The 23,410-nt window shown below is 49.1% G+C and overlaps 4 protein-coding genes across 4 annotated transcripts; 2 read left to right on the plus strand and 2 right to left on the minus strand.

Moving 5' to 3' along the window:
* Positions 1-333: 333 nt before the first annotated feature.
* On the minus strand, positions 334-3,299 carry LTR64_004192 (uncharacterized protein; the record flags this gene model as incomplete). Its single annotated transcript, XM_064898539.1, has 2 exons — positions 334-3,150; positions 3,240-3,299. The coding sequence occupies 2 exons, from the start codon at positions 3,297-3,299 to the stop codon at positions 334-336; spliced, it is 2,877 nt and encodes a 958-aa protein (XP_064754496.1).
* A 9,595-nt stretch (positions 3,300-12,894) lies between these two features.
* eso1_1 (N-acetyltransferase eso1) lies at positions 12,895-14,551 on the minus strand (the record flags this gene model as incomplete). Its single annotated transcript, XM_064898540.1, is given in 2 exon segments — positions 12,895-14,522; positions 14,539-14,551. 2 exon segments carry the CDS (start codon positions 14,549-14,551, stop codon positions 12,895-12,897), a joined length of 1,641 nt encoding a protein of 546 aa, XP_064754497.1.
* Positions 14,552-15,097: 546 nt separating this feature from the next.
* Positions 15,098-15,683, plus strand: PEX7 (peroxisomal targeting signal 2 receptor; the record flags this gene model as incomplete). The annotated part of the gene is given in 3 exon segments (XM_064898541.1): positions 15,098-15,249; positions 15,297-15,624; positions 15,639-15,683. 3 exon segments carry the CDS (start codon positions 15,098-15,100, stop codon positions 15,681-15,683), a joined length of 525 nt encoding a protein of 174 aa, XP_064754498.1.
* Positions 15,684-19,493: 3,810 nt separating this feature from the next.
* On the plus strand, positions 19,494-22,560 carry GIN1 (Gypsy retrotransposon integrase-like protein 1; the record flags this gene model as incomplete). Its single annotated transcript, XM_064898542.1, has 4 exons — positions 19,494-19,782; positions 19,835-21,173; positions 21,231-21,612; positions 21,670-22,560. The coding sequence occupies 4 exons, from the start codon at positions 19,494-19,496 to the stop codon at positions 22,558-22,560; spliced, it is 2,901 nt and encodes a 966-aa protein (XP_064754499.1).
* Positions 22,561-23,410: the final 850 nt, after the last annotated feature.

Genomic DNA, 23,410 nt, shown 5'->3' on the forward strand with positions numbered 1-23,410 from the left:
GCTCGAGATCAGCAGATTAGCCAATTAGCATCGACTTTGTGAATTGCAGGGGGTTGGAGGAGAACCTAAACGAATAAACAGACAACAATGAAACGAAGCAACATAACCATTCCAAGAACGGCAAGTGTGTGAGTCGTCAGAGTATAGGACATTCGCTATGCGGCTGCGCATACGTGTTTTTAAACACTGAACTTCCTCCAGCGAAAGTAGCTACGGCTACTTCGTCTTAAGCCTCGGTCATAATCGACATTAGATCGTCTTTCAGTAAAGCAAATATAGCAAAACAGTCAGCGGCGTCCACAGACACAACGTTGGCCCAACCCAACACCCATTCTATGATGTGCGGGTTGCCTGAATTTGACCATCGGAGATCTGAGAGACAGCTCTAGTGGTAGGAGCTTGCAGTTGACCATCACTAATTTGTGAGACAGTAGCGGTGGGTGCCTGAACCTGACCGTCGGAAATTTGTGAGACACGAGAGGCACCGCTGCTTTGACGAGAAGCAGAGCCCGAAGGCGATGCCGCAGAACTCATCGCAGCAGAAGCACTCGGGCTGGATGATCCAGAACCCCCATTTCTAAGTGAACCCTGGAGAGGGAGGTTTCGACTTGATGCGCCAACATAGATGATTGGATCTTCAACCTGGATCCAATTCTGGCTGGTGACATCCCACACTGAAACGTCTTTTCTTGTCAGTTCAGCAGTGAAGGTTGCAGAGGCGCCGGGAGCGATGGTCAATCTTTCAAATCCTCGGAGGACTTTCGGTGGTTCACCGTCGCCAAGACCAACATAGAGTTGAGCCACTTCGTCGCCCACAACGCTTCCAGTGTTTGTTACTGTAGCTTGTACGACTGCGACTGTCTCATATAGGCCAACATTGCCACCCGGAGCGCCTCCAGCAGCAACAAGCGGCTGAGGATTAGCATCGGTGCCTCCAGGAGGGATATACTGGCTGCTTGGTAGACCATAGTCTTCTTCCGCAGCAGAGGCTTCTAGATCCGTGCTGTTCAAGTAAGGGTAGATATAGAGAGGCACTCGTTCGATATTGCTTGGGAAGACGTAGTTGTTCACGTTTGTGTCGACCGAGCCAAAAGTAGGAGCAGGTTCTGTTTGCCCACTGGTGGGAGTGTACGCAGCGGCATTGACAGGCGTGACGACGAGGTTGGAGTAGCTGAAACTAGTATAGCTGAGACCAAATCCGAATTCATAGATGGGGTCAATATTGTTGGCATCGAAGGCGCGGTAGTCGATCAGAAGACCTTCCGTGAAATCCTGTTGAGGAGCGCCAAATTGACCGTTGTTAGGCTCAGAGAGGATAGAGGTTGAATATTGGCCAGCTCGTGCCATGGTGAAAGGTAGCTTGCCACCAGGGTTGACAGCGCCATAGAGTACGTCCACGATAGCGTTACCACTCTCCTGTCCTGGTAGACCAGCCCAGACAATAGCAGTGACGTTCTCGTTATTGTACCAGGGTGAAACGTCAATCGGGCCGACCGAATGAATGACAACGACGGTATTGTTACAGACGGCTGTCACGTTGTTGATGATACGGTCACCGTTCTTCCAGGCAGTCAAGTTCTTGCGGTCACCCTCATTGCCATCAACGCTAATGTAACCCTCACCTGAGTCGGCGTTTATAAAGACGAGAGACACGGTGGCTTGTTCCGCCGTGCTCACAATCTGGCTCTCGGCACCGTAGTCCGTGACAGCGAACACCTCACCTCCTCCAGTGTTGAGGATGTGCCATGTGATTGCCATCTCCGGCGTGACCAGATAAGGGAAGTCAGCGGTTCCTGAACCCCAGCCCATAGCTAATGTGCCATTGTCACAGCCTCGATCAGCGCAACCATTTGCACCATACGCATTGCTGCCTGCATCCGCACCGATAATGGCAGTCCACTTTTCTCTTCCACTGAGTGGTAGTGCACCGTTGTTCTTGAGAAGGACATTCGAAGCCGCGGCAACAGCTCGAACATTGGCTGCATGGTTACGTCGAACATCAACATGTTGGTTGACTAGACCGATCTCAGACTCTACGGCTGCATGGATCGGAGCATAGGTGTCTCGTGTCCACGAGTCGAAGTTTGTGGGCACATAAGCTTGATCGCGACCAACGTAGTAGTAGGCAGCCATGATACGTACAGCCATGTCGTCGACTCGGTATTGTGGAATGGTGCCATTCAGAACTGCGATGGTCAGGTTCGTGCCCCAGAAGCTGTCGCCTGTTAGGAACAGGGTATCGCCAGGCATACTCATGTCGAGTCCAGCAAGCGCGTCGCCAACGCCAGAGTGCTGTGCTTGCCAGTCTGACATGACGAAGCCTTGGAAGTCGAGCTCCTGCTTGAGCAAGTAATTCAAGGTGTAAGAGTTGCTGCAACCGTAAGAGTTGTTGATCTGGTTGTACGAACACATGATAGATCCAGTGCCTGCACGAACGGCATCGGCAAAGGGCCACAGGTACAGTTCGTGCATTGTCTTGTCGTCGACATTTGAGCTGAGAGACTCTGTGATATTGAAACCATAGCCTCGAGCTTCCGGGGCTTGTCTGAAGTGTTCCTGTTCGTTTACGATGTAGTGCTTGGTGCAGGCAATCACACCAGCAGATTGTATGCCCTGAATGGTGGGTGCAATCAACTGGCCTGTCAGATATGGATCAGGCGAGAAACCTTCCCAGTTTCGACCACCTTCAGGGATGCGACCAAGGGGACCGCAGACAGGCCCAAGTTGGACATCAACACCTTTATCTCTGTGTTCTTCACCCATGGCGACGCCACGAGCATATGCGAGTGATCGATCCCATGTTGCTGCGACATTGATGCCCGATGGGAAAGCGGTAACGTAGTCAGCGAATCTGATACCCAGAGGTGAATCCTGCATGCACAAAGAGTGGAAGCCAAGTCTTGGAATAGCACCAACATTTCCAACACATTGCTCGCCTTCCCAACCAACACCTGTAGTGAGGTTGACCTTTTCAGCCAGAGTGAGTTGAGAAACAAAAGCTCTAGCCCTCTGGTACGCAGCGGACCAGTTACCAGATCCACGACCCCATGGAGACGGATATTTTGGCGGAGAATATGCTAGAGGTCCATCGTATTCGGTGAAGGGAAGAATCGTCTGTCGTTTGGCGAGTTTCTCGAAATCTCCTGTTGGCTGTTACAAGTTAGCTACCGGTTCAGTCTGTAATGCATATACTGAAATCTGGTTGTCTTTGAAAGTGCAGGGAATATGGGAATACGAACTGAAGCTGAGCCAAGCAGCGCCAGGACGGCCTGCGCCGCGACCAGGTTGTTAAGCCACATTTTCCTAGTTAAACGAGTTCATCAGCCTCAAGACAAATGCTAGATAATCTCGCCAATAATGAGTCTGTCGTTTAGGGCTGAAGTCGAGGAAGAGAAACTGCTCTGAAGGGATTCTAAGCAAATTTGTACTCAGTTGGAACGGAAGGAGTGCATGTAACATAGCTATGCCATGTGTCTTGGAGCTGTCAATGTTCCCAAAATTTTGTGGATCAGGCCTGATCGCTGATCGACGTCAGTAGGATCGAACTATCCCAGGTACAGCTGCTGCCCGCGATACGCTAACCCAGCAGCTTGCGGATCTTTGGTAAGGCCTGTTGCTTAGAGCTCCATTTTACCCCGCAATATTGTCCCATTGTCACCTGCCAGCGTCTGGCACAAACGCGTTGACTCGCCGCGAGTGTGTGATTCTTCCAATCAAGCGGTCATTGTTGAAGATCTGCATGCTGGAGGTGTTCAAAGCCTTCTCAGTACCGCAAGTACACTAGCACGTCCCGATCAGCAAAAATATACAGTACTGTACTTACGTCTGCGTTTCTGCTTTCCTGCTACATTACATTGGCAGTCATCGGAAGAACTCACCAGCAATTTGGCACAATCAGCTACCAGATGTCCACCTATGTGCATTTTGAGTGACACCCGCACCTCATGCAAGAGACGTTCCCCTCTCACTGCTCGCTTGCCAGAACGATGACACCTTACTACGCAGTGATTACCAACAATGGCATCTGCATGAGTTCACTGGAGCTTTATGGGAGGGTCAGTGCAGGGATCGTCATGTCGGCTCGATAGAGTATCGGAGCGACGTCTGCTAGAGACCGAATCTTGAGATGATAGTATTCGTAGAGGTACTTGTACGAGTACTTCACATCAACCGCTTGAGTGGTTTGTGCCAGTCTTCGGTACTGCTCCCTGCCTACTCATGCACTCCCGCTCAGAATAGGAAATCAATCAAAGCGACTTGCTTTTCGAGCTGCCAAACTCATTCCCGCGATGCTGTAGGGCTTCTTTCTCAAAATCACATTCGTATCGTCATGAAGAGCAGAATTCACCGCTATGCTGCCAGGTTCTCCAGGCCCGTATGAGAATGCTTATGAGCTGATCCTTGTCGTGCTAGTGCCCCCACGAAAAGCCCCAGAGTTCCTCAGTGGAACTCAAACGCCACACGGGTCGTGCTGTGCATGGTTACGGTAATTACCCAGATGCTCCCATTATTGTCCCGGTGTTCAGCCAGCTTTCCACAGAAAGAGAATATTGACAACTGCCGACCATTTTACTGAACCACACCTGACCTGAAGCACGTTACACAACGGGAGTGGTGGACCGTTACACGTCACCTGTATGATCCGAACAAGTCAGCGGCATGGAAATTGGCGAACGTGTCAATGTCGCCCACTACCCTGTAAGAGTATGATGGCCACTGGCTTATTCTGGTATTCCGTCGAGCTCGGTAAGCATGACTGAACCATTATTGAAGCTGACAGTATAGTAATGCGAAGCGAATGCATTCACGTCAATGAGGTCTTAAAATACAAGTATAGCTTCTCAGACACATCCTCGTCGTGATGGAACTTTTGCTTCATGCCATATGTCCAAGTAGTATGTGCGGTATGAATCCGGCAGGTGACATCGCACTGTAGCCAGACTATGAAAGTGTGCTGGAGTGAGATGCTACGCTGCAATTTTGTCTCAACGGCTGCATTCCTTCGAACGACACAAGACAGCTTGTCGAATGGTGCAGAAACAGGCTCTTAACGACCTCGATATATTTCATGACTGGACATCAGCTCGTTTCCACAGCAACAAGAATTGATCACGTTTCTTAGTGTCGGAATGTTTGATGCCGTGATTATGAGTAGTGCTGAGACAGAAGTTGGAAGGTTCTGCGTTATTCATGAAGGTACGCAGTCACATAATCTCTAGTTGACTCTTCGGTGGTAGAGTACGAGACTATTGATGGTATCGATGTCCTCCTTCGATGGTAACACCTCAAAGGAGATTTCGACTACCTAGTCGTTGTCATACGTGATACCATGTCTACCCGAGGGCCTTACCTAATCCTATGTCGACATGCTGCTCGAAGTATCGAAGCATGGTATTAGCGAGAAGTCGTTCTGAATCAAGACATGAGTTTCTTTTTGTGTCAATGGCAATGAAGCCAAGCACGGAGTTTCAGCGGTAGCCAGCGAGAGTGTCAAGCACTGACCGCCGAGATTGGTGCAGATTCTACCTTGGAGTATGCTGACTGATGCAGAGACGATTGCGACAGCCTGCGTGCAGGCTGCAACAAGCGAGAGCAGTGAGCTTGACGATCGTATCCGATCAACGGGAAACAGAGTGCATAGCTAACTGGCAATATGGTCTCAACGCATCGTCAACCTGCAATATCTGCCCCGTCTCGGCTTCGAACACTATCCTTGTCGTCCACAAGGGTGCCACCTCGCGTAGAGCGAAAGTCTCTCCCTCTATCAACAGAAATGAATAGGATCTAGCAAATTGCTGAAAAGGGGTGCGGATGGCTGGAGATGTTACAAATATCCTAATCACTTCCCTGAAGACACGCTCAGGGAATCAATCCGAAGAATTGAGGTCGAATCATAGAAGACTGCGCTTTCCAGGAACAGAATGCACGGTTCGTATAGACATACTTCGCTACCGTTTCTGATCCTGACTTACCGGTTTCTATTTCACTGGTTATATGGCACATGGTCTACGTCCTTAGTCGACCACATCTTATGCCTGTGGGTGTGTGCACAACATTTCCTGGAAGTCCTACGTATTCTGTGGCACTATGGGCTACATGCATGGCTTGCGTGCGTGGGACACGCGAACTGGTTTCACAGCTGTTCAGGGGATCTTGTATGCCATTGAGGTACCACTCCATGCCTACTGTCTTTTTGTTTGTGATGAGTCAGAGTATTACGACGAGAGATGGGTTCGTACGTGGACTAGCGTTGAGGTCTCTGATCGTTTTCGCAAGCAGGAACGTGGAGGAACGAAGTAAGTGTGTGGTCGTGGAAGGCAGCAATGTCGCAATAGCCGTTGTCTTGCTTTCCGCATAAGACACCTCCATACTGGCTGAATGGCCACAATGATTTTGGGAAGATAAGATTGTGGACACTGACACATGGTGCTTGGATTGTGTTGACGACATATATAGTATAGATTCTTGAACAGGAACTTGTAGAATGCCCCTGACAGGAGAGACTAATGACACGAGAGAACAGAGGAAGTGGCAAAGATGAACGATAAACGAACAGCACATTTGCGCATAATCATACCTTCACTTCGTTGCTCTATCCCTGCCTTTGTTACACTTTAGCTAACGAACTTTACTATATTGACTTTGAGTAAGTAGACGGAGTGTCTTCCCTATACCTTTCGACCGAGATTCACTACAATATTGGACGAGTTTACGAGTATACTGTGGACAAAGAGTACATGTTTCGCTTTGACCTTGACTACTCCTGGTCTACAGTTAAGGTGTCTTCATCAGCCCCATTAACGGTGTGCGGTTTGAACACTGACAGCCTGATGGTAGCGAATTTCTTGAAGTATAGCAGTGCTTATGGATGCATATACTCATCGGTACATTTACAGTAGCGATTGGCCGCCAGAATGTACACTACCGGTCTTTCGACGCGCCTGCAAGGATTTAATGATCCCCAGTTTCAGGTCTACCGTCTCTCATATTTGCTGTAGACCTGACCCAAGCATTTGTGGACGCAGGTATACCCCGAGCTTGAGTTATTGCAACCTCCATGGTGGAGAGGTTTTCAAAATCTCAACATTTCACCTGAGGTCGGTCAAAATGAACAAATTCTTACCTCGAAATCAAGATACTTCGTGCCGAGAGCCAAAGTGGATCTGACATGACGACGAGATACGTTCTCGGGTCTGGCCTTCTCGCTTGCAAGGATTGGGTGTATGTAGAAATGCTGGTCCACATTTGCTTCGTCAGGAATGTCAAGGAATCATAAAGCCGCACCTGCGTATCTCCTCCAAGAATGTATGGGCGTGCCTGTGGCCATTTCTTTGAGCTGTAATTGTAACACCACCAGGATAGTTCAGCAGACCACATTTCAAACCGCAAGGATCTCGTGTTCAATAGGTCTTGCTCTTTCTGCCGAGAACTTCTTCGATCGAGCTAGCGATCCTCGTTTCTGCCTGCTTATCGGGTTAATGTTCAGTTCCTATGTAGTTCGTCCCAGGGAAGCTAAATTCTTGGAACTGTGTTAGAAAGAGGGCCATTGCCACTGATTTTCTGTGCAATTGTGACCGTCTATGAGCGTTGAATGTCCTCTGTGAGTGTCGGTATTGCTCAGATCCACGATTTCGTTGGAAGACCACGTCGGTTCAAGTTAGGTCGAGACGAGCTCATATTGCGTACGGGAGACTGTTCAAAGGCTTTAATCGAAAGAGTCAGACCTACCAACAGGTGCTCGTTAGCCCTAGACGTCTACATTCCTAAGCTCTGTGGGACCCTCTGCCTCGCTTGCAACCGTCCCTGCGCGCACTGCAAGTCACAATTTCAAAGACGCCGAGCAGGCACCTGCCAGTTAATGACAGTCGTGCAGATTGGAGATAGCTGACTCTGTTGCTCAAGAGCACATGTTAAGCATGGGCGTGCCGGCTAAAACGTCCTCCGGGGATCACTCCCATCGTTTGATAGCACGTCTTCTTGTGTTCAGTACTGTTCGATGAAAGGTTGTCTTGAGTATTCTGTGTTCTGGATCGACAATAAAGGTCGGGAAAGCATATGTGAACAATTTATGTAATCGCTCCAACCGTGGATAAATAAACATTAAGCTAGCTGTCGACCTTTCAAATAGTCAATATCCGGTGGTACTCGAGTAGATCCAAGGCAAGCCCTGCCTCGTTAGGCGTCGTTTGTTCACATAACCGAAGAGGCAAAAAGCCACGCAGTCGTCCAAGCACGCAGCTCAGACTTCATCATGGCTATGCCCAAGTGACCTCTTGAGAACTCCGAGGACAAACAATACCCGGGACATGCCGCAAAATCAAAAAGGGTTTCGAAACGCTCGAAATGCTGGAAAGATAGTTCCGGTGGAGATGATGTGCGCCGCTAGAGAATCTTCTGCCAAGACTTAGAGATTCTTGCTAATTTTCATGCCGCGGTTCCCGGCGAACAGCACGACTACAATTCTCAGGCATTATACGAGTATATCCTTAATTTTGTTGACGACGAGACAAAAATCATCGTCACTTATTGGCAGGGAAGTTGCTGCCACCCCTTTCATCGCAATCAGTACTTGTACTTATCTCTTTCAAGGGCAAGGAGAGAACGCTAAACACTACTACCAAGAGCGCACAGCCGGACTTATTTGCTGCTTGAGGTTGCTAGTGTCGTGTCGATTGACATCATGAGTCTAGCCCTTCGATATATGCATTATTTCTCCACTAAGTCGTATGTCGTTCTATTTCTGCATTTGATCGATCTCTGATCCGCCCCAATGATGGGAGCCGCAAGTATTGCATGTCTGTAGTCCTGTGATGTCCCCACAAGTGTTTGGACGTTTATCGGTGAAGCAACAGCAGATACGCTGGCAAATAGTACTCGGGCTGCGATAGCTCCTCAGGTTGAGCGGTCCGGACAAGGCTGAGCAAAGCATCAACGTCCATCAAGCACAGGAGATACATACCAGATACTGGAGAAGTTGTCCCTCGGCTACTGTGTAGGCGGGTCCACACCTCTTCGCACTTTCCCTACCCGAAGATTCGAGAAGAAAAGTTTAAGTCATGCGAACAGCCACCTTCGCCAATGTCCCCATCACATCTTTGCCATGATGAGTACTCCTATGGCGTGTTTACCTCATGACAAATACGTCGATCTCTTCTAAGCCCATAGCAGGAGGGTATCCTGACCAGGTTCTCGGGACTCAATTCGTCAAGTCTAACCGTCCTGCCGCGAGTTCAAGTAGTCTCGGAATGAGCCGTTACACCTCATGAACCTCGACGGGCCCAACGACCCCAGCTTGCGTAGGTGATTTTCAACCAAGAAACTTTCTCAAGCTCGCCGACATCGTTAGTCTGCTTTTTGACCTTGCGTGCCTTATGGTTCCAAATTATGAGACCCTCAACGCATGGACTATATGCAGCTTGTTCAGAGCACTGCGATGGGCATCCAATTGCCTCCCTTCTGTCTGTCATATGCACGCTTCTGGCACGTTATCTTATCTTGTCTGCCACTGAACCCTATTGAATCAGCAGTGTGACAATGTACAGTGCTACTCGTCCACAATAACATGTCTTCTCAGCCTCCTGAGGATCAGGCCACACCATGCCAACCAAAATCGAAACAAGAGCGCATTAGAGACAATCAGAGACGAAGCAGAGCACGAAGACAAGAATATCTCGCCGATCTTGAGAGAAGATTATCGGAATGTCAGCTGACATGTCGAGAGGCTGACATACAGCGCGCAGCCCTTATCGAATTACAGATTGAGAACACGAGGCTTCGAGAGTTGCTAGCGTTGGCTGGGATAAATGAACAGGTAAAAAGCTCTCCACTTCTCGTGTACCAGCGATTCGTGATACTGATATACTCTTAGTTTGTCGAGCATTATGTGTCGCAGGCGGTCAGTCAAGCTGCCAATTATCCTCAAGAAACCAATCCTGCTTTGCGCCAGCTGAAGCCCAAGATCGTTACAGTCGATGCCAGTCGCACTTTGAGCAGCAGTAGTATGCAAGCAACACCCAGACCAAGAGGGACTCAGAACAACCCATCACATACATCACAATCTGTAGTACGAACCACACCAGATGGAACGACGCCACCGACTCCTGGCGTGATATATCCTCATTCTTCGCCATACACGGCGCCCCAACATACTTCCCACAACTTCGATTGGCTATACCAGCAGGGTCGCACGACACCTCAACCAGGTCCTCAACCACGCTTTCAGCAACAACAGCAACAGCAGCAGCAGCCACCACCCATACACTCACAGCCGTACCAACCGCCAACCGATGTCTTGATGTGTGATGCATTTGGTGTGGCAGCCCATGGACCGGTTCGTGTGGCAGACGAGAACTCGGTGCTATGTTCGGTGGCAAAGCAAATGATTGAGCAATACAATATCTCGCCGGCTGAGATGAAACAAGTCAAGCTCAAGTTGTCACAAGGCTTTTGCAGGTCAGCCTACCCAGGCTCCGGTTGCGCCGTGGACAATCAAGTCCTATTTCAGGTCCTGAACGAGCTCAGCAGTCGCTATACGTGAAAAAACACTACTTGACTCTGCCAACCAACACCAATCCACCACATTCAGCACCACGCGTGCACGGACACGAGAATGCGCTGCTATAGTCCGAGGACGAATGTTTTGTCTGATTTGGCCCGCCAATTAGCAACGCTTAAGGGTTTGTCAACCCTCAGGGAGATGATGTCGTTGATTCGACCCAGGCATTTGAGACCAGCTCGACCTCATTTCCAAAACACGATGTCCGAAGTACGTATTGGGACGAGTATGCTCGGACGATACACAACCACCATACGCCCTGCTGCGACTCCAACACGTGTATGGTCAGATCTTGGCGACAAAGAGGCCTTCTTTCGCAATCCCTCACACCCGCGAAGCAAATAATGTATACCAGAAAGCGATCCCAGGCACTATCAACAGGGTACCACCAAGGGCTTGAGGCTTTGAAAGGAGCTCGATGTCCCAGGTGCCGGATGATAACCCGATTTGACGATGCCACTCACGTCCGCCATTGTCTCTACATGATGTAAAGACCATCGTATTCGGTGGTCGGCATTTTGCCCTATTCATATCTCGAGGTGAGCGCGTCTTCTGGCCCCCGGGGGGGTCAGAATTTGCAATGGCCTTGATCTTTGTGGCGGATCGACCGGGAAAAAGCTCTGCTGGCGGAGCTCACAGACACGAGGTTGACCCCTGGTCATCCAGCATGATAGCAAGAAAGGGGAAACAACTCTGCAATCACGACAGCCTCTTTGGTAGCGGTTCTCCCACAATGGATACAAGAATTTGCCAGCTCCGCTACGACACCTACGAATATGGACCTGACAGCTGTAGAGTGTTTGGAGGTTGACAGCAACTCATTGCACAGAGACAACGACGCGCGAATTTACAGTTATCCTTGTCGATCAGTGCGCAAGAAGACAACACTTTCCATTCACAATGCGTAGACTTGATAGAGGTAGTAACATTCAATAATTGATATATATTCGAATCATGGCCCAGTAGTACATCCTCATTCCGGCACAGTCCCTTGTGATTGATGCAATGCTGCTGCTACATTAAGCCTTATGTTCGCCCAAGTCACGCCAGGTACGGCTGAGTGACCACAGGAATGGACAAGGTTGTGTGTTCGCTTCTCTCCCTCTCGAGGAACCCTTACAGGAGCGCAATGGCAGCAATCATAACAGGACCCACAGCGTTTAGATTTGGTGCGTATCCTGCTACAGCTGCGCCTGCGGAGGCTGCCGAGCTGGCCGCACTGGCACCACTGCTCAATGCGCTTGCGGCACTAGAGACAGCAGCGGTGTTTGAGCTCAAGTAGCTGCTCACGCTTTGGGTTGCGCTACTAAAGGCTGTCATGTTTCCTGTTACACCTGCGGTGTCGAACGACAAGCTGGAAAGAGAGGATGCGGAGGAGGACGCGGTCGAGGCATCGGAGATGGAGGTCAATGTTGTGGTGACTGGGTTTGTGACAGCCGAAGTGACGGTCTCTGTACTTTGCGCGAGCACATTGGGAGGTAGAGAGAGTGCAAGTAAAGCGCTGAATATTATGAGTGGCTGCATGGTTGCAACTTCGAGGCGTGATCAGTTGTGTTCGAAGGCTTAGGAGATATCGAGGATTTGCTCGTCGTAGATTGCGACAACTTTGAGTAGAGATTTCGTCAGGTAAAAGAGGAATGGCTGGTACGAATGTGTTTGGAGTTCGTGAATTGCACAGCTGTCGCCAGTACCTAAATACCTTGTAGTCAAGCGGTATCAGTAAGTCTAGAATTGAAATCACAAATCGGTGCAGCAAAGAACGCAAGGCAGTGACGCGACAGCAAGACGTTAAAGCAGGCGCGGTAGGACAATGCAGATTCAGATTAGCCCTGGTAGATCCTAATCTCGATGAAACACCACTCACAACGCAAGGAACGTACGAGGAAGGAACAGAGTTGTACCTGCCCCGCGAAAAGTCTTGGGGGTGTGTCACAACCCGACCGTTTCACTTCCTGCCACCTTCTCTGTCCATTTCACGTTCGTCGTTGCCGGTGCCAAGATGGTAGAGGACACCATGAGCAGTAGTACTACATAATCGCGACGCCAATCAAAGACTCGAAGACGAGGTGGACAGCGGACTCCGGCTTCCGTGCCTGACTATTCCGGTTAAGCTGCCTCGTTTACCTGCAGAGGCCACTACGACCTCGTGCTTGGTTGCGGAACAAACACTACGAATCACCCTATCGCGTTTCACCAGCTGCAATGGACACGGTAGAGACGGCACCTTCGCATAACGATCAAAATAGTGATCTATAGAAATGCGTGCAAGAGATGTTCTGGACTTTGAGTATGGAACATTTTATTAGGTCGAATTAAACCTGACTGTGGTTGAACATGCTTCAGCAGTCTTGCAGCTCCTTCGCCACGTGCCAATCGAGATGCTCCAGAACTCCTGTGCTAGGTATCTTCTTTTTGCATTTTGGACAACAATACAACTCTTGTCCAGAATCTGAGGTACTACTGGCCTCGGCAGGCAACGAATCAGCATCCTCACCAGCACCACTATCAACGACTCCATTCGCGCCAGAAAGCGTCTTCTTGTTGCTGGAAGGTGGCCGCGCGAAGTACTCAGATACCTCTCTCTTTCGCTTTCCTGCCACAGGCTGGGCATGCGAAGTGACAACGACTTCTTTCCCAGCACTTGGTATGAAGAAGTTTCTCAGACTGCTGTTGCCGCTGGATACATCCTCGAAGTTCGAGAGACTTACTGACAACTCAAGGCACGGAAATGCTGGTCCCTCCAAGGAGATCTGAACAAGTAAACTTCTGGACAGATCAAAGAGGAGTTGCTGCGTAATTCGAGCTCCAGTCGGTATATGCATCTGCTTCGAGTGTTTCGGTCCATATCGCCCATTTATGGCATGATGCAGAGCGATTACTCGGGGCCGCCTGGAACTAGATGCAGCATCTTGCTCTTCTAATCTGCCCATCAGATCGCCAGCGAATATGGTAAGCCACTTTTCAGCTTGAGCAAGATCCTCAGCTTTCGGTGCAAATGTCTTCTGCGCAAGCATGGACTGCAGTTGTGTTCTCTCCACAACTTCGCTGTATTCAATGCCTCGAATAACATTGAACACCCAAGATCCAGATCCTGCACCAAGCACTGACTGCAACTGCTTCAAAGTGATGTCTAGGAGTTCCGCAATTTGCTCCGTGCCAAACGAGGTGACCACTTTGTTCCCAAGCTTGCCGCCAAGACCTCGGATCTTGCTGAGCTTATACTCTGACAGAAAGGCTGAAACTGCTCTCCGCCTTACTACTGTCTGCTGGTTAGGCTTATTGTGACCTGCCGCCAACTTTGCAACCACTTTGTTGCCTGCGATCCCTGCTGAGCACGAATATTTCATTAGCGTATACACTTGCTGTCGAACTTGAGCCACAATGTCGCTGCCGACGCAGAGGACAATGTCATCCCAATCTGGGACACCTTGCTCAGCGTCTACATCGGCAGCGATAAGCTTTGCATCTTTCCAATCTAGCACACTTGTTCCAGGAAGAGGAAGTCTTGAATCGAGGTGGTTTTGCTGTAGGCCAGTAGCTAGATACGGGTATTCGTCAATCAGCCGAGCGTATACTTGAGCCGAAAGATCCAAGAAGACCTCGTCAATACTAGCTTTTTCAACTTTCTGTACTGGTGGCCCAGGCAACATGCTTTTGATCAAGTCAAATGCTTTTCGTGACTGCAGTCGATATGGATCGAGTGCAGCTTTGTCAGTCTCCATATCCTGTTTGACGTCCGGCCTGTAGGCCCACGTTGAGTCGCCTTCTCGCCAAGTAGCCACATGCTGTATGATAACAGAAGGACACTGCTTTTTAGCGTCTTCAGGTCCTACGCCTCGCTTCAGGCCTGCAGCCTTTGCAGCATAGTTCAGAGCAATGCAATTCTTGAACTGTAGGACGGCCAAAGGCTGATCATTAGGTATACCCAAGCGTACTGACTCGCATTGCGCATAAAACGCGTCAAAGTCTATGAGAGCAATTACTCGCAATGGACATGTCGTAACGAAGCGGGAGAGATCCCTTAGGTCGCGATACGTGAACCGCGAACAATCACCCTCAGCGGAGGAGTGAGGTGGCGGCACCTCGGAGTCCAACATTCAAGGTCATATCTTGAAGAAACGAGAGCTCTTCATCAGAAGGTCTCACCGTCGGCGCAATGTGTCGAAGAGAAATGACTGACTTGCTTCGATTGAGCGTAAGACTTGATAATTTCGAAGACGAGCAGATACGTATTGAGTGACACGTGGTGAATGGGTATGGTAGCCACTTTCAGTACATCTTCCGCCTCCCAATACGGCTACTTTTCGACGTTCTAAGTGAAGTCTACCGAGGCGTGTGCATGTGAATAAAATGGAAGACTTGACTGATCCCGTAGTGAAGCCCATCCTCAAACAATGCTTCATTATCACACAGGTCTCATCAGCAAGGCGTCACTGACAGAAACTATGTCATTTCTGCCACACTGCATCTTCGCTTGAGCATGTAGCGCACAGCTTGAGGACTGCAGAGTCAATAGCGTTAATCACGATGCTAGAATTTCGCATGCAAGGAGGATATCAGGGCTATGCCGTCAAGTATTCTCCTTTCTTTGACAATAGGCTTGCCGTGGCCGCCTCGGCAAACTATGGCTTAGTTGGAAATGGTAGGCTTTTCGTGCTCGAGCTGACCCCAAACGGAATACAGTGCTTGAAATGGTACGTATGCATGGTAGCTGTATCTGCCAATACTCACGGCCCAACAGGTATCCGACCCAGGACGCCCTCTACGATGTCGCGCATTCGGAAGTTCATTCGAACCACCTCTTGACCTCTTCCGGAGATGGCTCTCTACGGCTGTACGACGTGTCTTTAGATCCTCAGTACCCGATTGCTACATTTCAAGAGCACACTAGAGAAGCCTTCTCGTGTAGCTGGAACCTCACGTCCAAGGCTACTTTCGCGTCGTCGTCTTGGGACGGAAACGTCAAGATATGGAATCCTGAAAGGCAACAGAGTCTTTTGACGCTGCCCACGCACTCGTGCACGTATAGTACTCAGTGGAGCCCGCATACCGATGGGTTACTGAGTGCAGTATGTTCGGACAGTCATCTAAGAGTTTGGGATCTTCGCACACCAGCTTCAGCAAATAATCACCTGGTGCTACAGATACCGATCCATTCTGCACCATTTGCAGTGAACAATGCTAAACTTCAGCCAACATTTCCACCCGCGGAAGCTCTGACCCATGACTGGAATAAATACAGAAAGGACGTACTGGCTACGGCTGGTGTAGATCGAATTATTAGAGTATTTGACCTTCGTCAGCCGAAGGGCCCTCTTCAACTCCTTCAAGGCCACAGTTATGCAGTAAGAAAAATTGCTTGGAGCCCACATCTGCCAGACCTTCTGCTCAGTGCCAGCTACGATATGACCTGTCGCATTTGGACCGATGGAGGTGGTGCCTCAAACCAGCCGGCTACCGAGCTTGGTAGCATGGGCAGGCACACAGAGTTTGCTACAGGCGTGGATTGGTGCCTCTTTGGCAACGAAGGATGGGCTGCGAGTTGTGGGTGGGACGAAAGAGTATGCGTTTGGGACACAAGAAGCTTTATGACACGCTAAGCCATCTGTCACATTAATTGATCTGCCAGCTGGTCCACCTCTACTCATATGGCTTTACGCCTACGAAGCTACTCGAGTACTCGACTATGTACTCCGGAAACCAGCTCTCTCAGTGACTCGTATGTGATCATCTAGCGAAAGCAAAGAGGTGACCGACAGAAGAGTATGGTTTTATTGAGCTGCGACACGTCCGCAAAGCAAATTAAATCCGCCACAAAATTATGCCTCGAAACAAGCATCAAGCTCTAGCAAATTGCTGCGCTGGATGTTGAAGCGTGCTGTGAATGACTGCCCTGAACTAAGACAATGGACAAGTTCACGACGTCTCACGAAGACCAATTATGTTCCAAAGCTCACCTAAGCTTTGTTGGTCTTGGCGACTATCCGTTTACCATTCTTACACCATGATGAATGCTGTGCTGCTGATTTGACGGCGTCTAGATGAGGTTGAGGTTAAGCATGTTTGCTGTGCTATGGAAAAAAAAAAGACAAGAAATGCGTCCAAACCTTGTTGTCGAAGTGCATCGGCTTTGTGTCAAGACAGGAAGGTTGCACATCGATCATGAGTCCATGCGACCCATGACCACACTCGTACAGGCACTTCTCGACGCGAATATCAGGTTGAATGAGAGTTCGTTCCATCGTTACTTTGTGACTTTGGTGATCGTCCTGCTGACGGAGATGAAACACAAACCCGGAAGCATACACGGTGGCTGACCTTGCTATTTGTTTGTGCAGCAGTATAACAGCCAGCGCCTTCCCGAATGGCTATATAAGTGTCGCGACTTGGCCAGGTCCCATCGAGCTCGATGTGCTAAGTCAATTACCACAGTCGAGACAAAGGCGACAACCTGCAATACCTCCACACAAGAAGATTGTTATCCTGCGACTGCAATGCGCGCCCTGACTGTCAGTTGCTTCACCGGATCACGAATACTAAAAATTGACACGATCTCAGCTCGTCTCCGCCCTGCTCGTGGCAGTCCCGGGATTTGCCCTTGCAGCACCCATCGATATCGCACATTATCCACGTGCAGACATATCTTCAGCACCTCAACCATACACAGTCTCGGAGCGCCAGCAACCGTGTTACGCGACATGTGGCAATGTCTGCTATTACCAAAGCACCGTAAACAATGCCGTGAACGATGGCTTCGAATTATATCAGAACGGCGACGATCGTTCGGATTATCCATATTTTTTTTGATGATATTGAAGGGTTCGATTTTCCCGTCTCTGGACCATATCAAGAGTATCCGATCTTAGACACGTTCAAAGCCTACGGGTAAGCGACTCAGCCGCGCCATATTTGACCCGTCTTTCTCGATCTAACAGATTACAGTGGTGGAAGCCCCGGTGCAGACCGAGTCATCTTCAACACTCGGGGACAATATGCGGGTTCGATTACGCACACTGGCGCATCAGGGAACAATTTTGTCGCTTGCGACAGCTGAAACCAGGATCGTTGATATCACCAGGCCATGTTCTGACGCAGAGAACTGAGCACGAACCGAGCTCGAACTCACTATGAACTCAACAGGAACTGAGTTTAAGGTAACATAAGGATTCCAAGGTCTACGTCGAGCTTGTAGATTGAGATGGGTGTTGAACAGCGACTACGAACGGAGCTTAAACTGTCATGAAAACACACAAGTCACGAACGCGGGACACAGTCACGGCTTGGTGATTAAAGACGCCACTGCTTTGATTTGTCAAACGAACTGCCATCACAATCGTGTCGGTACAAGAACTCAAGTCGCTTTCCTGTCAATCGAGACTCTCATGACCACTTGGCGAAAGAGTTTGCTGCTTAGGTCTCATATTTGAAACTACTTGCCATAGTTCATCTCACTCGTCGCCAAACAAATCACGAACCGACGCAATTCAAGCAGAGCCGGTTAGCTGTCTCAGAATGAAGCCTGTCTTATCAATTGTGAAGAGGAAAATCTGAATACTATAGCTCACTTCTTCGCACGGTTGATTGTTGACCGACTATTCAGATGTCACATTGTTTTGCTGCTTACAGTGACCTCGACTGATTGTAACGTTGTGATGCATCGAAATTTGTACATGCTGTTCTGCTCTCGTACAACGACGTCCTGCCAAGCTTCTTCCCGCACGATCCGAATGACGACATGCTCCGTTTGTGGGGAATTCAGTTACTGAACTTTTGCCAGCTCTCAATCGAAACTTTATGGACCTCGGAAATAGTTCTCTGTTCCTCCCTCGTGGTGATGTTGATCGACGTCTGCTCGTATATTTGGCCAAGACCTCAACCTTGCTCGCCAAGCTTAACAGATCCAAGTGTCTCCCAGCCAAGAGCTGCACAAGACGCAGGGCTTTCTGATCTGCTGAAGAGTGGTTCGTGTCGTAGATTAGCGGTTATATTGCCAGGGGTAGACCGTTGCAGTAAAAAATACGCCGAAGTCCTCGACATGGGTCATACCTACTCGATTGTATCGGGACAACGATCGATGCAATCTCGACTTCTCTGCATACTCGAGTACTGTAGAGTTTCCAGTTACAAAGGTTCATGCCGAAGATCTTCCTGGCGCATCTCCAGCACGGCCAATACGTATAGCAGTTAGTGAGTAGAGAGTAAAAAGCGTCCGATGACTACAGTACACGTCTGATTCTCTAGCAAAATGCAGGGCTGAACCGCATGGGAGTAGAGACTGGTGTTGCATTCGAAGCCTTACCAGTCTTGTCATGGGTTATCCATAAATGGTCGTTTGGGCGTCCACTTTACAGCAGTAGCCGCGATATAACGTCCCTAAAACCGACCATTAAGCGTGATCGACACAAATCTCGCCACTAAAATCCATCTATTTGAAATGGACCTTGCGTTTTGGTCGAGGACGTTCAGAAGCTTGAGAGCGACACCGATTCACGTCCTCTTGTTTTCCTTTATCTCCGCTTTGCGCTTCCTCGCATCTACAACCCGACATCGATCGCGTTGCTAGATTACATAAGGACCTAAAAATCTGCGTATTCTTGACTCAACAAGCGCAAGCAGCCACTACTACATCATTATTGCTTGCTAGTACGGCTAAATTCTGATAGCACGTCACAACTTGCCATAAGGACTCAAATCATCCACTTCAACGCTGATATCGTATTGACGGTTGAAGCGGCATAAGTTAGATCTGCTCGCATTGGATGCCATTGACACGTTATTTTCTGTCCTAGTCCAAGCTGAACAAACTCTTCCTGTCGAACACGTCCTGGACAAGGATTTTACGTTGTGAAACTGCTCACATTACTTGGCGCTCCGGACTTCACGGCTTGAACATCGCTTCAATCGCTGACCTGAGTGGTCAAAGTCGTGACTGATTGTGATGGGTGTGACAGATGTCGGAGATGACAATTCTCAGAACACCAGCTCATTGTCAAAACCAGCTTCACCTATCGTAGGTCCTCAACAATCTCAAGAAAAGCTCAGTACAGTGCACCTCGAAGAGGAAGATGCATCCCCGGATTTTGAGACGGATGCGGACGCCGAGTCGAAGCCTCAGGCGCCTACGCAAAAGAGACGACGTGTGACACGAGCTTGTGATGAATGTCGCAGGAAGAAGATCAAATGTGACGGGAAACAGCCCTGTACACACTGCACGGTCTACAGCTACGGTAAATTTGCTTTGCAACTCGCGATGTGGTACTCAGTAACTTATTCATATAGACTGCACGTATGATCAACCTTCCAACCGACGACGTAATCCTGCTCCTCAGTACATAGAGTCGCTAGAACAGCGGTTGCAGAAAGCAGAAGCCATTATAAGGGCTGCACTACCCGGTGTGGATTTAGATGATCCCAAGTATGACGCTCGTGGTATTGACCAGATCCTCGAGGCTGGTAAGGCGGCCACGGCGACAGCCAAAAAGCAATACCGACGACCAGAAGACGATGCACAAATGCGGTCGATGGTGGATCGAACTGGATCTCTTGACCTTGACGATACAGGATATTACGATTACCACGGTATCTCGTCTGGCTACTCATTCATGCGCAAATTCAGAGCTCAATTCGGTGATGACTTCCTTCCCATCCCGAGACGTCTTGAGAATAAAAATTTTGCCAACGTGCACGGCTCGCCGAAATCATTTTACTCTTCCCCAGTCGAAACAGGCATGTCGCTAAGCAACGACCTTCCACCCAAAGACGTCGCCATCGAACTTTGCCGAAACGCAATCGACGACTGTTGCGCATTACAGAGACCTTTGCACCGACCCACTTTCTTTCGGAGACTGCATGCTGTCTACAACACAGACCCTGATAGTTATACGAACGAGGACGTGAAGTTTCTGCCGTCTTTATACTCAGCGATGGCGATAGGTTGCTTGTTTGGACGCACTGATGAAAATGACCGCAATGAGCCTAACGAGAAAGGGTATATGCATGCCACTGAACAAGGATATCAATATTTCAACGTGTCCAAGAGTATGCTTGATATCACAGATTGTCGTGACATTTTATCACTCCAAGCAGTCATGTTCATGATTCTCTTCCTGCAAGGCACAGCTAAACTTGCCACATGCTATTCATACATCGGGGTGGCCTTGCGAGGTTGCTGCCGGCTGGGCATGCATAGAAAGATTGTTGGTAAATTCAACGTCATAGAACAAGAAGAAAGAAAGAGGCTGTTCTGGCAAGTGCGCAAAATGGACATCTATGTTGGAGCTATGCTCGGTCTTCCTCAGATGCTTAGCACCGACGACATCGACCAGGACCTGCCGTCGGAAGTGTATGATGAACACATTACTGAGGACAGTATCCGCCCCGTCCCTCATGAAGCGTTTTCGTTAATGAGAGCTACTAATGCTCATACTAAGCTTCTGGGTATATTGCGAAAGGTAGTTCGATACGTGTATCCTGTCAAATCTCAGAGCGACCAGTCAACTACTGAAGGCATGATCAGCCACAGCCTGATTCGAGAGCTGGAAAGAGATCTGCAAGACTGGATGGATGAGCTGCCTATGCAGCTCAGACCATCAGAGAATTCTGATATTGAATTGTCGAGGTACGTGATTCGACCGAGTGATTCAGGCTCACGACACAACTAACTTTTGCACGATAGAGTCCAGCAATTACTTCGCATGTCCTATGCTTACGTACAAATGATGATCTATCGGCCCTTCCTACACTATGTATCACAATCATGTCAGTCGGCGAAAACTGATAAGAGAAGTTTTGCATGTGCTGCAGCATGTGTAAGTGTGGCTCGCAATGTTGTGCATATCACGTCAGAAATGAAGAGGAGAGGACTACTTACTGGCGCTTACTGGTTTGTCATGTACACGACTTACTTTGCGATCCTCTCATTGCTCTACTTTGTGCTCGAAAATCCTGAAAGCAGTACCTCGAAGGACATTCTGAAGGACGCCATTGAAGGAAGAGATACTCTTGCTAATTTGGCAACTCGAAGCATGGCTGCAGATCGGTGCACAGCTAGTCTTTCTGTAAGATATGCCGCTTATGGTGCTTGAGGCTGTGACGAACTTACTGACGTTATCCAGGGTCTATTCGAAGCACTACCAGAAAAGTTGAACGAGCGTCGAAACTCAATAAGGACGGCGACAATGCCAAGTACTGCGAAAAAGCGACCACCTCCAACCAATGACCCTCCGATTTTTGGCCTCCCATCGTCTTCTGCTCAGTTTGTCCCTGTTTCCATGAACACACCACAGTCCATAAACGCGACTCCTCTCAGACCACACGTTGAGCCGAGATCAATCATGAGCAGGACATCTGTACCAGACCATGCGCCATACCCCTTCACTCCGGCTACGACACTTCAAAATGCGCCTACACCAGCAGAGACGATGGGCTACAGCACTCCGCAGGTGGCATCCCCAATGCCATTGGATTTTGGTCCATCGGCCATCATGCAGGGACATCTGCCCGATTTGAGGAGTGTCATGTTTCCGGGTGATAATCCCTTCGCATATCCCAACCAACCAATCAGTACATTAGATACCATGCCCAATTTGCCAATTGGCATTGAGACACCACCTGCAGGTGATCAAATTCACTCGTCAGCTAATATCGGCACGCCGGAAGCATTTCAACGATTTGATGATCGACCACTCTATCCTGAGCGTCACTTACAGCCTCAATTTTTCGGCATGAACAATTTTGCAGAGGAGCCAGGACGAATGAATTCACCAATGCCGAACACGAACAACCTACAGGTCCCGGGACAAGGCAATCAAGAGGACTATTGGAGTCACGCCCCAGCTAGAGGACGTTTTAGGACAGGTCTTACACCAGGTGGGCAAGGAGTGAATCTCGACCTTGACGACATTTTTGGACAAAGTCAGAACTGGAACATGAATCTGATGATGTCGGATCGTCAGCATCAACAAGGAGGCATGCCATGGCCTGCTGATGGCCAGAGTTGGCAGTAGAGCTTGTGACCAATCTGCCGGTGTATGTCGTGATGAAAGAGAATATCTGAGACTAGTTTGAATTTCAGCCGTGTGCACATATACCACCCTCCGACAATATGCGATCGCAGGCACACTTGAGTGTCACATCGATACGCAAGAGCCAGGAACTGGATATTCGTCGACTACATTTCAATTCAATCAGCAATAGAGACACGGGTCGACGACAGGAGTCTATACATAAGATGGATAATGGACATCTGCACATAAATTTAATTCCAGCATATTGACTACGATGTTGTTTCTTTACTGTCTCGTTCTGACCGGCCATGTAGCGTGTTGTCACTGCGTGGTCAAAAGCAGTCCAGTACAGTAAAATAACTCTCTCGTATCCATACCGGCCGTGAGAACAGTATCAAGCCACCTGCACCGACCACATCGATAGGTTGCGACGCGACTGTGCTGCATTCAGCTCTGCTGGCATGCATTTTCTGTATATTGTCCAATCATCATGGTCCAACGATCCACGCATCGTCTAAAAACGATGTCAACCACGTTGCATAGCCACTCTTGAGAAAACGTCCTCCAGCGGGACAAGAAACCTGATCGTTCCAAGACTTTCCTCTGTCTTGGTTTTTCTCAATTACTTTGAGTGGATAGAGCGGAAGGATTGGCAAGATTGCCAATTTTTCACCAAGCCGCCGCGAACTCTATTTTAGTCCTAGAAATCGGTACTTCCACATGATGTATTTTAGGGTTTAGGACGATAACGCGTCACCTTTGTTAGGGCTCGATGCATGATGAAATCAATCTTTTGGGTTACGACTGCCACTTTATCGCAGGTGGGAGATGTTGAGTGGTTGTATACGAA

This window comes from Lithohypha guttulata (assembly GCF_036872675.1).
Source record: "Lithohypha guttulata strain CCFEE 5908 chromosome Unknown scaffold_3, whole genome shotgun sequence".
NCBI classification, from domain to species: domain Eukaryota; kingdom Fungi; phylum Ascomycota; class Eurotiomycetes; order Chaetothyriales; family Trichomeriaceae; genus Lithohypha; species Lithohypha guttulata.